At 36.7% G+C, this 16,878-nt stretch overlaps 1 protein-coding gene across 1 annotated transcript; it reads left to right on the top strand.

The window, feature by feature from the left end:
- Window positions 1-929: 929 nt before the first annotated feature.
- On the top strand, window positions 930-15,415 carry dedd (death effector domain containing). Its single transcript, XM_030139054.1, has 5 exons — window positions 930-1,216; window positions 2,313-2,952; window positions 8,836-8,940; window positions 11,483-11,620; window positions 13,240-15,415. Exons 2-5 carry the CDS (start codon window positions 2,388-2,390, stop codon window positions 13,638-13,640), a joined length of 1,209 nt encoding a protein of 402 aa, XP_029994914.1. The 5' UTR covers window positions 930-1,216; window positions 2,313-2,387; the 3' UTR covers window positions 13,641-15,415.
- Window positions 15,416-16,878: the final 1,463 nt, after the last annotated feature.

Raw genomic sequence — 16,878 nt, 5'->3', positions numbered from 1 at the left:
GGACCAGAACTTGAAGGAGACACAATACTGTCCAGAGCGAGAGCACAGTTTATTATTTTTTAATGAACTTGGCCTCCAGGTCTAATCCCACCTTCTTACATTTGGACTAGGTAGAGCAGGTTTCAGAATCAGAATACTTTATTAATCCCAGGGGAACTTCAGGTTACTGGACGATCCATTCCTGTCAATTTAAAATAATAATGTTTGTTAATTGGTGCCCATAACACCAGCAATTATAATATTAAATATTACATGCAACATTTTTACTCTGTCATTGCTTTGCTTCTTTAACTGGGTCACCCAGTTTATAAAAACAACTGTACTTTGGCAGTCACTAGAGAAAATAAAAGGTTCTGAAAATCTTGGATCGAAACAGAAGGGATTTTAACAAATATTTTGAATAATATAAAAAGGGTGTTATGTTGTAGTAACTTTTGTGTATTCTCGAGTGTAGTAAAATATTACTTGAATTTTTTAACATCCCACATAGAGGGTATTGATGCATTTAATACCTAAATGATAACGTACATTTTTGAATTACCCTGCCTACTGATAAGATTAGCTGTAGATTATTATTTTATATAGGCATAGTCTGCACTTTAAAGAATGGACATTTGATTATCATGGCTTTTATTTTGCCATAAGCTTAGCTTCCGTTCCCTGTCTGTTTACTGTCCGACTGTGAAATAAGAAATGAACCTAATTTCTCCATATCAGAATCGGCTTATATGTCTGGTTTTGGTTTAACATTTTACGTTGAGGAACAAAAACAAATTTCAGTATTGTGTTTTTTAAGTACTAAATGAAGAACAGATTACCAGATGATGACAGACAGAATTCAAGACATTTTTCATTATCTAACAACATCGGCATTCTGTACTGTGTGTTTTTGTGTGTATGTTAAAAAGGTCCCCTCACCGGAAATGACTGTAACCGTGACCCGGAAGTTCTTTCATTTTAGTTGAAGAACGACAATTGACTGAGTAATTTAGCGAAGGTGTCTATCCTAGGAAGATACATTTAACGAAGTCTTGTATCTCGCCCAAATAAGACGTATTGACTGGGTACTAAATCAAAAGCATAAACTGAACTAAACCGTGCTGTCGGTCTGAGAAGAAGGATTGCTGTGATATAAAATGCTGACAAGCTAAATGCGTTAGCTGCCTACCGAACTGTTGTAGTGTCGGAATCGTTAGCAACAACCCAAAGACAAGAGGTAAGGAAATGATTACAATGATTAGCAAACCATGCATTGTTTCAAGTGTCTACGTAATTGGACTCTGTACAAATTAGTTTGATTAACGCCGAAAGTAAGTATTCACTAGATATCCCAAGACGCAAGTCATTGTTATTATTCACAGTTCTTCGCTATATCCTAACGTGTAGTTACAGCATCACACACCACATGGCAAGAATCGGAATAAGTCGTGTTTAGTCACAATTACTGAATAAATGTTATCCTTGTAGTTAGTTGGCGCGTTGTAGATATTGTCATGATGTGACTTTGTGCGTCTCTGCTACTGCAGACACGTATTCAAGATATTCATGTGGTAACTAGCGTAGTGTTGTGACTAAACACGCCTCGTGTGTTTACGGTAACACTTTTTCAAGCTAGATAAAAGTATCTTAGTTGAGCACAATTAAGCAGCATTTTAATGTAGTTAAAGTTAAACATGGCCCCAGTATATCCATATTACACGTACTTGACGGTTATGCCATACTCTTATATATATATGTCACTGTAGATAGACAATACATATCACCATAAAGCACGTTTTCTGTGAAATCTGTAAATTTGCTGCTTATATTAAATACCACATGAATTACATATTTATTATATACTCTAGAAATAGTAGGTCCTTAATTAATTGCATTTAAATTTGTTTTCCCCTTATCTTGAGAACCTTTGTTCAGATTTTGCTGTTTGTTAAAAATGTATCTGCTGATTTTATTTTGATTATTTGAAAGTATTATGTTTAATGCTCTGCCTCAAAGTCTTGCATCAAAGTAGAAATTCTGGTTTCAAAACAACACTGCTTCACTGTGGGATTTGTAGTTCTACCAGATGACAGTTCATTTGCAGTTTGGAAGGTGTAGGCTAGTGAAATTCTCACAGATGGAAACAACATTTCAAATCCACAAACTACATAAGACATTTTAGTCCTCCTGATTTATATGAGTATCTGTACTGCTGGTGAGGTAGAGAATGTGTGTCCTTTTTTCTGCCTTTGCTTATTGGGTAATGACGATGGCATGCTAAGTTGATCTTTGTTTTCTGTCCCCGTCCCATTCCCTTGTTCTGTACTGTACAGTTTATCATTTTGACCTGAGGAAGGCCCCAGGAATTCCAGGGGTTCAAGCATCCCTTTTTGCCATCAGACTCTGAGATGACATCACAGCACCCTCCCCTTCCCAGTGCTGTTATTCATCCACAGCTAGCCCACAGCTCTTCTGCTCAACAAGCTCGGCCTCACATTCAGGCAAATCAGCTGGACTCGAGTCGAAGTAATGTAGCCACTGGGTCCATGGATCACAGAGCTCTGTCAGGTAGGCCAGGATGCTCTAGTGGAGCAGTGGCCAGCAGGGATGCAGCCTGTAGGAAACTCTCTTCTTCCTGCCCCAACTCCAACTGGTCCAGAAAAGATGGGAACTTTGAACCTTGGCCTGAGGAGGCGGTGGACAACTCCCATGGATTGTACTCGCTTCACCGCATGTTTGACATAGTTGGAGCCCAACTAACACATCGGGATGTCAGAGTACTGTCATTCCTTTTTGTTGATGTTATTGATGAGTACGAACGTGGTGGTATCAGAAGTGGAAGGGATTTCCTTCTTGCCCTGGAACGTCAGGGTCGCTGTGATGAGACCAACTTCCGACATGTGTTACAACTCCTTAGGATTATCACCCGCCATGACCTGTTGCCTTATGTCACTCTCAGGAAACGGCAAGCTGGTAAGTGGAGCCTTATCTTACCACAGTTAGACTAGGATGCCTAATTTTTGCTAAATACATTTATATTTTCGACCATAGATGTTTAGGGGGTCCACCTGAAGGTAGAAAATTTAACTAATATGGTATTTCTTGAAAGTCATGATGTCTTAATGTTGATACCAGTTGTAATGTATGTTTTTAAAAGCAGACTTTTTGACTCATTAATAAGGGTGCAATGGATCACAAAACTGATGATTCAGATCATGAAATAAGGAAAATAACAACTTGCTTCCCATTAACAACTCAAGAAACAAATGCATAAAGCATAGAACATATGCCATGAACATGAAAACAATCAATGTATGCACTGTTGAAACAAAATCATAACTGAAAATTTAATTACATATTTTATTATTAAATTTAAGTGCAAGATGCATAATAATACCTATAAACATACCAGTAGTTTAATTTATAGAGTTAACAATTCCTGTCTTGTTGGTTTTCACAGCATTAAAGTTGCACTGCTTGGTAGTTGTTGTTTTTTTGTTTAACAGCTTGAAAAATCAATAACTACTTTCATCACATTGTAATCCAAGTGATCTGAGAGGACACAATACTTCTGCATCTACTCCTTGCCAGTGTTTTCAGGCTGTAGGTAGTCTACCCTACCCTGTTACTCAGATTTTTTCAAATCATAGGCATGTTCAGATAGGTAGGGGATTGAATATGTGACTGCCAGATGTATACTTACTATTGGCTCTACTGCTCTATTTCATGTCTCCACATGATGGTTTGCAAGGTGGCTTCAGTTTTCCGTAACAGCATCAAAATGTCAAGTATATTTATTAGGGCTGGGTTTCATGGCAAATTTCCATAATTGATTCGATTTCGATTCATAAGGTTCGGAATCAATTAATCATGATTCGATTCGGTCCGATATCAATTCGATTCAGTGTTAATTGATTGATTCAGATTAATTTAGTGATACCAAAGTACAATTTTGAGTTGTAACCTGAATATCTGACTACCGCAGTCATGCAACACATCAATACTGGTATTAATATTGATATTAGAAAGGAAATAAATATGACATTTCAGCAGTAAATAGCTGAATCTGCTCTTAAATAATGAACAGGACTACAGTGGCTCAGAACGGACTTCTTCATCATCTTTATTCTGTTTTATGACTGGTGGCTTTTACTCACGTGTGTGTGTGTGTGTGTGTGTGTGTGTGTGTGTGTGTGTGTGTGTGTGTGTGCGCGCACTCTGTGATTGGAGCGGGAATGGGGTTGCGCTCCATGATTGTTGGTCGGTGGGGGGGGTTTGAGCGCAGCGGTCGGACATACCCATGATGAAAACATTATCTCTGCCAAGTGGGCATCCAAATATGAATATGGTACTCTAGAGAGCTCATGTGTCTGTGCATGATGGGAAGTCACACAGTGTTACTTTGCATGGTTTAAAATGGACTGTAGGTCAAGATGAAATGATTGAATGACTAAAATAAAACTCTTATCCTAATGATGGCAGAGAGTTCACAGCCCAACTTAGCCACAGATAGTGATTTCCACTCCAAATAACCTAAAAAGCCCCATTTAGAACTACGCCGCATTGTGGTCATTAAACCACAAAATTGTGTAACTACAAGATAACATTTTATGAAAGCAACACTTGGATATACTGTTGTTTGTCGCAGACTTTAAGCTGCCAACATCGCAGACCTTCAGATAATAATGGAATGCAAGTGTATTCTGTAAGTCATGTAGATTTTGCACTGGTCCATGTGTGGGTGCGGACAGCAATCTACTGTTGCTGGAATGCTAAGCTTATGGCTACGCAAACAACAAGCATGAACATGTGCTTTCCACTCAGCCTCACTCACTGACTGCTGCTTGTTTACTCGCACTCATCACCTGAAATCAACGATGGTATGTCACTTCCGGCTGGCAATGGCTGCTCCCGTAGGTTCAGCCCACGCATATAATTCATGTAATTAAAAGGTCCAGTGTGGTGTAGGGCTGGGAATCTCAGGGTACCTCATGATACGATACGATAGGCAATACATGGCTCATGATCACCATAATATCTTGATATGGTGATACTGTGATTATTGATATATTGCTCTCAATACCCTACGATATATCCGTGTGTTTATAGGATGAAACAAAAACAAGTAAAAAATTAATGAATGTCATAGTTCATATTTTGCAGCATAATTTAATCAGAGTACAAACAGCAATAGTGCAAAAACAATGACACTGTTTTAGTGCAACATAACTGTAAACAGGATTTTTTTTAATGTGTCTGACAAACAGTGACACTATTTTAAACTCATTCAGAAAACACCACATCTCATGTCTCTCAAGTAGATCAAATCTATTACGTAGAAACATAACAAAAATAAAATAGGTGGCTGTGCATGTTTGTCGTGCCGCCCATGTATCGTGTTTTTATGAGACAGTTCATACAAACTGCAAAGTTCTTATCCAGCTTTGTTCCATCCACACTATAAACACCAAAGTGAGTCCACACTTTTGATTTAAACGATGCTGGTGCATCTTTCAGTTTAACTTCACCACTCGAGGCTGCCATATTAGCGCCGTTGTTTGTTTTTTCTTTTTCTGTGACTTCGGCCCAATTTTTAGTCACTCAAGCGAGGAGTGCACCCTGGATGACGTGTAAAATGGTGACTCGACTCACTGAGGAGGAACGCTGAAAGACGTTTATAGCAGCTATATTTTATTAATAATAATAATAATAATAATAATAATAATGATAATGATAATGATAATAATAATAATAATAATAAAAATAATAATGATAATAAAAACTATGTGGCGAGAGCACATCAATAATCCATCATAAGATATTTTTTTCACACTCCTAGTGTAGTGCATCTGTGGTGATTTATGTATTTTTTTTACTGAATTTGTGAGTCTCTTGCCTATAAGTAATACACAAAGCACAACAAGAAAAGCACTCGGAGAGCGCAGACCTCTGGCAAGGCAGATCAGTCACCCCCCCCCCCCCCCCCCCCGATCACCACCAAAATTTAATCATTTGTTCCATGTGCCAGTATCAACGTTTTCTGAAATTTTCATCCAAATCCGTCCATAACTTTTTGAGTTGTCTTGCTAACAAACAAACAAACACACAAAGCAAAGTGATCACAGTACCTCCTGGCGGAGTTAATTAATGTCGTAAATATGACCAGTACAGGTACACTTTAAGAGATGTGGGATAATCCCAGCACAGCTTTCTTGTAGCATCCATTCTGATTTATTTTGTAGGTCTTAAAAAATACATGAATTATAGGGGTGGTACTTGTATTGTACAGGCTTCCTGGCTCAGTACACAGTACAGGCATGATGAGTACAACAAATAGGCCTGCATCTGTTATTCAAACTGACACTAGTATATCAGCCTGTATCAGTCTGAGGTAGCACACCAATCCAGCAGGTGGCGGTAAATCCCTGCTGCAGAAGTCACTACCACTATACGCAGGGTAAACACAGAAGAGAGAGTGAGTTCTGGTAGAACTGCACTGGATATAGTTAATATCCTAGCATGGCTAAAGTAACTAAAGCTACTGGTTTACAAAACAACCCACCTTATGATGCAAGTAATCCTGTTTTCTGCTGACAACAAACAGTTCTGTCAGTAATAATCTTTTACTATTACTGCACTTCCACATAAGTCAGTAAATGAACCAAACATGAGTCTGCATGTTGTTGACTGACATGTAGTAATATCCTGTCAAGTTCAGACAGTGAAGTTTATAAAATCCTATGGGTATTAACAAGGAAAGAAACTGGACTACATTTATAGAGGCTGTGAAAGAACCAGGTAAGTGCTGTGGTAGCTTTTATTACCTTCGCCAGGAGATATTGTGATCACTTTGCTTTGTGTGTTTGTTTGCTTGTTAGCAACTTTACAGGAAAACTATTATAACCATCTTTACCAAATTTTACCCATAGATAGGCCTAGGGCTTGGGACAAACCCATTAAATTTTGGGCCAAGTAGGCCAAAGTTCAAGATCACAGCAAAGTCACAAAATCTCAAATTTTCCTATCTCTCATCATTGAGCAATTTTTGAAAATTCATAAAAAATTCAAAACGACTCCCATTAGCCTCCAATTTGATACACTCGTAGCTTATAACAATATCTTGTATCTGGCACAAAATTGTCCACATCCACTGTGGAATGTGGACTCTGTGGACATTTCAATTTAGCATTGAAAATCCCATTTACGACACATTTTTCATTATAACTCAACAAATATTGATTGGAATTTAATATAATTTGACATACACATGACTGGTACCAAGCTTCAACTTTTTCTGCTGTATGGAACAACCTTGAAACTGTTTGATTTAAAAAGAAATAGTTGATCCACACATGCACACCGTTCAGGGTGCTTGGCGGAGGTTTGTATTCTCTGAACACTTGTTTCCATAGTTATGTAGTCATTATGTTTGTATATAATGTTAGGGGCTGGTTTTAATGAACAGTAGCTTCAATCTGTGTCATAAGGATCCAGTAATACTAAGTTTGTGCATTTAGTGACAATGTTTGATGTGTCAAACAGAGATGCCAAGGCTGGACACAGTTTTGTCAGTGTGTTGTGTGGTGACTGACTACGTGGTTCAGTTCTTGCTCCTCCATCACAGACTTCAATCAGCACTTGCTATAAACACTTGTTCAGTGTGTTCTTTCCAGTTGATCTGATGACAGCAGGGGTGGCAAACTCATTTTAGTTCAGGGGCCACATTCAGCCCAATTTGATCTCAAATGGGCTGGACCACCAAAATAGTAACATAATAACCTATAAATAATGTCAACTCCAAACTTTTCTCTATGTTTTAGAATGAAAAGAAATGAAATATTGTATCTCAGCTTATCATTTACACATGTGCATTAGCTACAACCTACAGATCACAGTGGATCTACAAATACACAAAACATGCAGTAACAGGCAGGATTTTGGTAACACTGCCCTTCTCTTAAATATTTTGTGTTGCTCATATTTGTTCAGGTTATTTACATTTTATGTGAACAGATAAGTTATAAATGTTAAACATTTTCATGTAATTTTCCTTTTTTTAAAATTTTTTTAAACAACAAAAGAAAGAACATTTTGGAGTAGTTATTATTTATAGATTATTATCATAGTATTTTAGTGGTCTGACCCACTTGAGATCAAACTGGTCTATATGTGGAACCTGAACTAAAACCCTTGACTGTATCGTCATATATCCTCAGTGTAATTGTAGCATTTCACAAATTCTTCCCACCGGCTGGATTGGACCCTTTGCTGGGCCGGTTTTGGCCCACCAAATTTATGTATTTTGTATGTTGCTCAGAATTTTCTTTCAGATACAAAAACACAAACGTGAATCCAGAGCAGGTGTAGGAATTATTTGTAATTAACTTAGACTGCAAAGTTTTTCTCTTTAAATTATATACATATATATATATATATATATATATATATATATATATATATATATATATATATATATATATTATATATATATCTTTAATATATATATCTTTAATATATATATATATATATATATATATATACACATACACACACACACACACACACACACACGAACCTGTTATTTAAATTTCACAAATCAAAATGAGTTTTAGAACACTTCTATCTATGTACTTAAAGATTGTTAGTGATCATGTACATTGTATTATTGGTTATTGAAAATTCATGGAAATATTTTGAAGTTTGATTGCAAAACTGTGTGTGAACCCTCAATGTCCTGTTGGAAATGGGTGATCTTAATTTGGTCAGTCATCTTTGATGCTCAGTGGGGATGAAAAAAACTTGTAATATATGTCATTTGGTTTAAGAATAACCTTATTTTTCAACTGTTGTTTTCAGTGTGCCCGGACCCTGTTGATAAATATCTGGAGGAGACATCTGTACGTTACATTTCACCCAGAGGAGCAGGACAGAGCAGGGACTCTGCAACTCAGAGAAAGACAGGTGGGAGTTATGTGCGCTACAGCAGCAGCAAAACACACTTACTTAATTCTCTGTAGAGAGGACATTTTTTGTAGAATCGTTACCCTCATAGCATAATCACCTAAGTCATATTTTTTTCAGATCATAGCCAGTGATGAAAAATGAAGCAACAGTGTTAGGAGAGTAAAGTTATGCAGATGTCACAAGTCGGCCAAAAATATGACAAGTATGCCATGAGGCTGACAAGTTGTTTGTGTGTAAACAGCTAAACCTTACATCATAACACAGGGTGTCCATGAAGTCTCTTTAGAATTAAACACATTTATTACAAAACCAAATGAATTGCCCAATCTGTGGAAATTAGTACAAAACGAAAAGTAGATATTGCAGTTTTTTTGCCTCATTTAATCCATCTCTGTATGGGCACCATTAGTTACATGAAGCACATCAGGACAGTACTGGATGTCATCCACTCTTCCCTTTATCCAACACCGTCCCTGTCTTCATAAATTTCTTGTGCCATCCATGAATTGATGGATGTGGCGGTGGATGTCTTACTTAATCCTGTAAGAGTCTGTGTATCTGATTTTGTTTCAATGAACCATGATACACTTTGTACCTTTCCTTGAGGAGTAGCCAGTTTTTTAGGGGTTTATTTAACAGAACCTATTACATCGACATGGTACCTGAAATACACAAATTCAATGTGATTAAAAACCACGGAGTACATAGAACAAATCTGATAAACATATCTCATCAATTGCTTTTGTAATACATTTCTTAAATTGTAAGGAGACTTTGTGGGACACCCTGTGTAATCAAAAATCAAGTCAATAACAGAGTCCCCGTGGCTAATGAACATTAAATTCACTCCAGCAGATCTGAAAACATTATCCTTTTTTTCTATGATCTGGTTAGGGATACACTGATTTGAAACTGATATTAAATATCGCTGTATTACTGATGCAAACATCTGGGTTGGGTATTGATCACAAAGATTGATACAAAGGCTTGGCTGTGTTATACCAAAACAGCAGAATGTGAAACCCACTCTTATACTAACCGCAAAATAGGAATGATTAATAATTTACCTCAAACACTGAAGAGTGGAAAGTACATATAGTTCTGTTAAAATCCAGGGTGTGACAGTAAAAACTTGCCTGAAAAAATACTCAAAGTACAACTGCTGATACCTGAAGACACTACTGAAGTACAGGGGTTGGACAAAATAATGGAAACACCTTCTATGATGCCACAGGATTCTGTTGGGTCTCTGTAAACTTAATTTGATTCTGATTTGAATTGATAAAGCACTTTGTGACTCTGTCTGTGAAAAGTGCTCTATAAATAAAATTTACTTTACTTTACAATGTTAGGTGTTTCCATTATTTTGTCCAACCCCTGTAGCTGTGTTTTCCATCTCTAATAGAAAGTTTTCAAAAAACAACAACAATCATTTGATTGATTTGCATGAGTAAAGTAAATTGTATAGTTAATGGAACCTCCTGATGTTTACACTCATGAGTATCTCAGAGGCAGTGTTTTCACATCTATTCTGTTGGCAAAAGCATGTAACGGTCTTGAGTTAAAGTTATGTATATATATCCGATAATATGTTGTTTATAGTGTAATGTAGTGCTGTTTTTTGTTAGTTGATAACCATGCTAATTGTTATAATGTATATTATATATCATGTTACTATCACTTCAAATTCCAAATTATACATTGATGTATATGACACCAACAAAATTTTCTATGTGTATTGACATATGAACTCTTTATTTTTCGGTTCGATTTTTCAATAAAATATTTTCACACAGTCGACTAAATCACACAAAGTAATCGCGCTCACAGAAGCTGAAAACAATAACGAATATATTATTAGTATCTCGATAACTGAAAGGTGTAGCTGTCATACTGTGGAACAGACTTTAAAAATTGTGTTTAACCTTTATTACCCCTTGGCAAACTTCTGGCTGAAGGGGTATTGTAATCATTTTGTTGTCCATCTGTCTGTCCATTCAAGGACATAATTGCATTATCGGAAGAATGCATTGAGATATCTGCACCAATAGATATAGATGTGTAATCAGTTTTACACAAAGACAATCTAATCTAAATTATAGGGCAGTAACTTTCAATAGAATCTTACACTATCTTTGTCTTAGGGGTATTAAAAATGTACAGCACGTTATGTTTTAACCAGATGAAATCCCATTGAGATCGAGATCTCTTTTACAAGGGTGACCTGGCCAAGAGATCAAGCAGCACACACCATATCATAATGAACAACAGGTTAAAAGATCGGTGATAATTATAAATTGAAAAAAAAAGGCAATAATTTAGTTATGATTACTAAATAATTAACAATATAATAACAAGAGTTTCACAGACATTTGGTGTCAAGTTAACATGACAACTCTTTAATAAAAGGAAGAGAAAACACTCCCTCTGAAATGATCACGACTTTTAGTACATGCCGTTGACTTGATATAAATTCTTTTTAAAGTGGTTCATGCTGTCGTACATGAGTTTTGTCCTAATATCAAATGTTGTTCTCTAGGTCCTCAGCCAGTTCTCTGCTGTTCTTCGTCAGGATCTCATGTAGGCCCTCCTCGAACTAAGCCCACTCGTCCTGTATCGGTGCGCAAACGGAAGAGAAGTCACTCTTCAGCCGACTGCAAAGAGAAGCAAACATGTGGTAAGAAGAGAGACATCACTGAGAGGACAGCGTCTCTGCCTCCTCAGTTTTTATAGTCTGGGTCTACATCGACTCTGACTTTTCAATAAAAATGTTGTGATGCGTCCACACTACTCTGGTGTTTTAGGATCTCAAAAATGGAGGATTTTGAAAAAGTTAATGATCTTGTTTTGTTTATAAACTCCTTGCTTGTGACGTATGCTGCCTTCATGTGCTATTGGGAAGACGATCCTTTCTACTCGTGAATTTGAAATTACCAATGCGTTGTGTTCAAGTGCTTTTGTTGTCGTAGCGAAATGAAAAGTGGCTGACACACAATTTATGGTGATCTACTACTAGGGTAAAACAGTTTTGGATGTGTTAATTCATCTGCTACAGGATTTTTTTCATTCATTCATTCATTCGTCTATCATCTGAACTTTATCCTTGAGACGGTCAGAGGGACATGTATGCACTGACATATATATAGAGACAAACAACCAGTCACTCACATTCACACCGGAGTACCCAGAGAGAACCCACACACACAGGGAGAACATGCAAATGCCACTTTTTGAAAATAGTTTTTTTTTTTTAATAGTGTATGCTATAAATGTACAAAATCATCAGCTAACAGCAGCAGAACTTTAATAAAAGCAGTGTTTATCTTTCACGTTTAATCCCTTGTTGCTCTCCGTCATGTTGAAAAGTTCAATGGTTATTTTCATCTTGGCAACTCATGTATCAAAATTTTTTCCCAGTTCCCCAGTGGAAAATACAACATGAGAGGGCATTCATGTGTAATTTTGGAGTTTGTAAGTTTGTTATGTAGATGCACAAAAACAGAGACTTTAGGAATTGGTGGTACAGAGACCCACATTCACTGCCCCCCCAGTTTATTGTGACCCTGTATGTGTTGCTTTTCAGAAGCTGAAAAAACCTCATTATAATATTTAATTTCAGAAATTACTCTCCACTGAAGACGGTGTCAAAAGAGGTAGTGTTGTGTCAATAGCCTTGCTGAGCGAGTACTATAATTAAATTTTAATTTTATAACCCAAAATCACAAATCAGAATTTGCCTTAAAGGGCTTTATCATCTTTATGATGTACAGTGCCCTCTTAGCTAATGTTAGCATTAAGCTTTGTACAGCGCTTAGGGCACTTTCATTGTTTTAAATGTGCTTTTTAAATAAATTTGACCTTGAGCTTAACAGTAGCTGTGGAGAGGTGTGAAACAAAACCAAACTTTTGAAAATAAGAAAATGTATTCAGAAGGAGACTTTGCAGTCGATGTTGTACATGGAATAAGAAGTAGAACATTCCTATGTGGTTTATCAACTAGAATTATCAAGGTGGTTTTTCATGGATGAGACTGAAGAATAATGGTGTCTCCACATAAATCCACATGATTTGCTGTGTCTTTGTTATTACTAACCATGTTTTAATGCATTTAAGGCTTTTTTAAATAAAGCATACACCCAAAACCACCCAAAATACCAATGGGTGACATCACCGAAGCATCATCCACTGTTTATATTCAACGTGTTTGGCTTTCATATGAAATGTTGCCTGATGTCAATACTCACTGTGGATTGTCTTGTTTTTAATTGTTCCGTAAATTGTGCTTTTCGCCCTCAGATATCCGCCTTCGTGTCCGGGCTGAATACTGCCAACACGAGTCTGCACTTCAGGGCAACGTCTTCTCAAACAAGCAAGAGGCCGTGGAGCGTCAGTTCGAACGCTTCAACCAGGCCAACACCATTCTCAAATCTCGAGACTTGGGCTCCATCATTTGTGACATCAAATTTTCGGAGCTCACCTACTTGGATGCCTTCTGGAGGGACTACATCAACGGATCATTGCTAGAGGCCCTCAAAGGAGTGTTCATCACAGATTCCCTAAAACAAGCCGTAGGCCACGAGGCCATAAAACTCCTGGTCAATGTAGATGAAGAGGACTACCAGGCCGGCAGACGCAAACTGCTTCGCAATTTAGTCACGAGTGGAGGGAGCACATCCGGAGGTAGTAAAGACTGTTAGATACGCTGTCCAGGTGATGTCACCTGTGCCTCCCACAAACTCTACAGTGACAAATGGTTGTGTCTCTTGAGGCATCTGAAGTGTGCGCGTGACAGGAACTCAAGAACGTTGAGCAAACCCCGCTGATTCCTGAAGTACTCGGCTTAAAGGATTCATGACCTAAAGCGTAGCATGCTAGATTTTAGCAACAGCGTACAGGTTAACATTATTTTCAATGTTAAACTGTTCTTTTTTTGTTGTAGGGGCAGAATGTAGATCTCTTAAGTGCATTGAATTTAACACCCATGATGTACTCCTGTAAAAAAAGCGGAGTTTCAGTATAGGAAATGTTCTTACACTGATGAGTGGGGGCAGAAACCTTGTTCTTCAACTTCTTCATCTTTTGCAGATACTGCAGATACATGTTTTGTATATTATATAAAAGCACAGAACCACAGTTAACTTGCCATTTCTCTTTCGATTTTCAGCATCTTTCCTTTTTTTTTTTTTACCTTTTTCAGATGAAATATTTTTTATTGCCCCTTCCATTAAATCCACTTTAATTTTGTTTTTGTTTTATTACTTATTACATAGTCTGTTTTACTTAAAGGTCCAGTGTGTAAAATTTAGGAGGATTTAAATACAGAAATAGAGTGTAATACTCCTAATGTCTTCATTAATGTGTAATCAGATAATGATGGAGAATTGTGTTTTTATTACCGTTGGATGAGTTATTTATATCTACAGAGGAAGCAGGTCCCTGGATTTCACCATGTTTCTACTGTTGCTCAGAATGGACTTGTTTTTTGTTTTGATAGTAGGTGGCATTTAGCAGAGTCATTAACCTCTCAACTACAAAACCCTGAATGGACAAAATAAACAGCGTTACCTTTTGGTTCCAGGTTTTTTTTTTTTTTCAGCCACCAAAGTTGATTGTGGTAGTACTCAGCTGGTTCGCCGTCTATAACTTCGCAGCTAGGTATCACTAAATATCACACACTGAGCCTTTAAAAAAAACCTTACCACAGAACAAGAAGTCATTTCCACGTGTCACAGCAGCGTATTCAACTGTTTCAAGTTTTGTTATGGGTAGACTAATTCATCTGCAGAACACGATATTTATGTCAATCATTTGCTCCTGTATTTTTACGTTCATAATTGTGCTTGACAATGTTAATAAAGTTTTTGCTTGGTGTTTTAGGTTGGAGCTTTTACAAAGTAATGCTGTAAGCTGTCCAATAAGAGACAAGGACTTGTGAATAATCATTTTAAATGCCAGTATGCCCAATACACAGCACATGTTAAGATTATTATGTGTATGTTGATTTTGTTAGACATTGTCACCATTATAAAAGAATGATTTTAAGATTGGAACACGGCAGTTTGGAAATGACCACGGGTTATACTTAGGGTGAAAGTGGGTCACTACATCCCCCTACTCCTGTTGTCTGTCAATGGAAGGAGAAAAATGAGTTCATGAGAACATGCCAGTAGTCTTTGGTAACTCCGTTCGATATTTTGTGAAACATTTCAGAGCAAATTTTTGGTAACAGTTTGGAAAAAGATGTTGAACATAAGGAGTGTGACAACATTAAAAAAGTTAGAAGTGACAGTTGATGCTTATTTAACTTTCTAAACATGGTCTTAATGGAATGGTAAGCTTTTTTGACAGGTGAAAAACACTACAAATTGGGGTCTGTTTGGTTTCATGGTTTGTATTTCTTGTGGAATTTGATTAACATGCACTGCAGATATAACATGAAATGCATACGTCGATAAAAAGGTACATAAAATGGAAACGTATTTTTAATTTTTATTGTCTGTTTACGTGATGAAAAAACAATACATGGTTCATTTGAGCAACGAGTAAAGTAAATAAGAACAGAGAACTGACTGGACAATGGAAAAGACTGGGTGTGATAAGTACGAATAAAGCTGACAGCATTTTAGTTAGGCAACAATAAATTAAAAATGTTATTATCACAGTGCAGTTGCTGGGAAGTGACAACTGAACAGGGTCAAAACACAGTAATGAACTTTGATTAACATTCCAACATTTATTTCAATATAAAGTAGCTCCTTATTTTGGATAATTCCTGATGGTCCAACTAAAGCAAAAATGAATTTAAAAGTAAAACTGTGGGTCATTTAGCAACACTGATCTGCCAAATTGTCTCTAAAATGTCCCGTCTGAGAGATTCGGAATACCGTGTTTTGACCCAACATTACTTTAAGGCCCATAAATAAATTAGTAACTGACGTTTTTAAGCTGTCAACAAAATAAGAAAACTGTAAGAGCAGCATTGTCTTTAAACACAGTATATATGAAACAGAAACAGCAGCAACAGAGGACTGAATACATGTGGAAGAGGACAGTGCTGGACAGAATAAAGGCTCATTTATACTCTACGTATGTAAATAGGTATGGCCCTTTCCAATGTTGTGAAATGTCCCTGATTTCATATTTCCATGGATCCATTGCATTTGAGCATTTGTCAATCAGTCTGCCAGAGGGCGCCACTCTTAATCAACATATTAACATATTGGACAAATACCACAAAGAAGAATTTTTTTTTTTTCCACAAGAATGTCAATAACAAACAGCACCGACAGAGGAGGTTTTACTAATGTGGATACTAATGTTGATATTGTGAAGGGTAGTTGTCATAAATATGTCGGTAGTTTTTAACTCACACAGTCGCTCTTTGAATTTTTTTTTAATTGAAAAATAACAAACAAACATGGCATTTATATCACTGAGTCACAATTCCCATAAAGGCACAAGTACATATGAATTAAGAATGAAAATTAAAAAAAAAAAAAAATTAAAGACAATACATGAAGGTCTTTCTTATCTTTTAAATATTGTAGGGATTTGAACAAAATATCAAACTCATTCAACCAGTGATGTATACATGGAGCTACATTTGTGGATGAAAAGTTTTCTAAAGATTACAATGTTTAACATAAAAGTTGAATTCTCATCACCACATAGGCCAAATTTAATAGCCTTCCAAGATAAAGGTTGCGTTTCCAGCCTGTTGGACTGACACCAGCCCCTTAACTCATTCCAAAAGGACTGTACTAGAATGCACAGAAAAAATAAATGCTCCAAATTTTCTGTGTTGCTTTCACAGAACACACAGTTATTCACTTCAAAACTCAATCTCATTCTTAGAAATTCGTTGGTTGGATAAATCTCATTTATTATTTTGAAATGAACCTATTTCATTTTAGGAGGATGGGGGAATGATAAATA

This window comes from Sphaeramia orbicularis, chromosome 7 (assembly GCF_902148855.1).
Source record: "Sphaeramia orbicularis chromosome 7, fSphaOr1.1, whole genome shotgun sequence".
Lineage (NCBI taxonomy): Eukaryota > Metazoa > Chordata > Actinopteri > Kurtiformes > Apogonidae > Sphaeramia > Sphaeramia orbicularis.
This window is presented reverse-complemented; position numbering and strand designations above follow the sequence as displayed.

What these genes read in the sequence shown, in the direction of transcription:
- dedd (XM_030139054.1), top strand. Translation starts at nt 2,388, where the DNA reads ATGACATCACAGCACCCTCCCCTTCCCAGTGCTGTTATTCATCCACAG. An exon ending in TGCAACTCAGAGAAAGACAG is followed by an intron (nt 8,941 to 11,482) that starts GTGGGAGTTATG and finishes GTTGTTCTCTAG; the next exon opens with GTCCTCAGCCAGTTCTCTGC. An exon ending in CAAAGAGAAGCAAACATGTG is followed by an intron (nt 11,621 to 13,239) that starts GTAAGAAGAGAG and finishes TTTCGCCCTCAG; the next exon opens with ATATCCGCCTTCGTGTCCGG.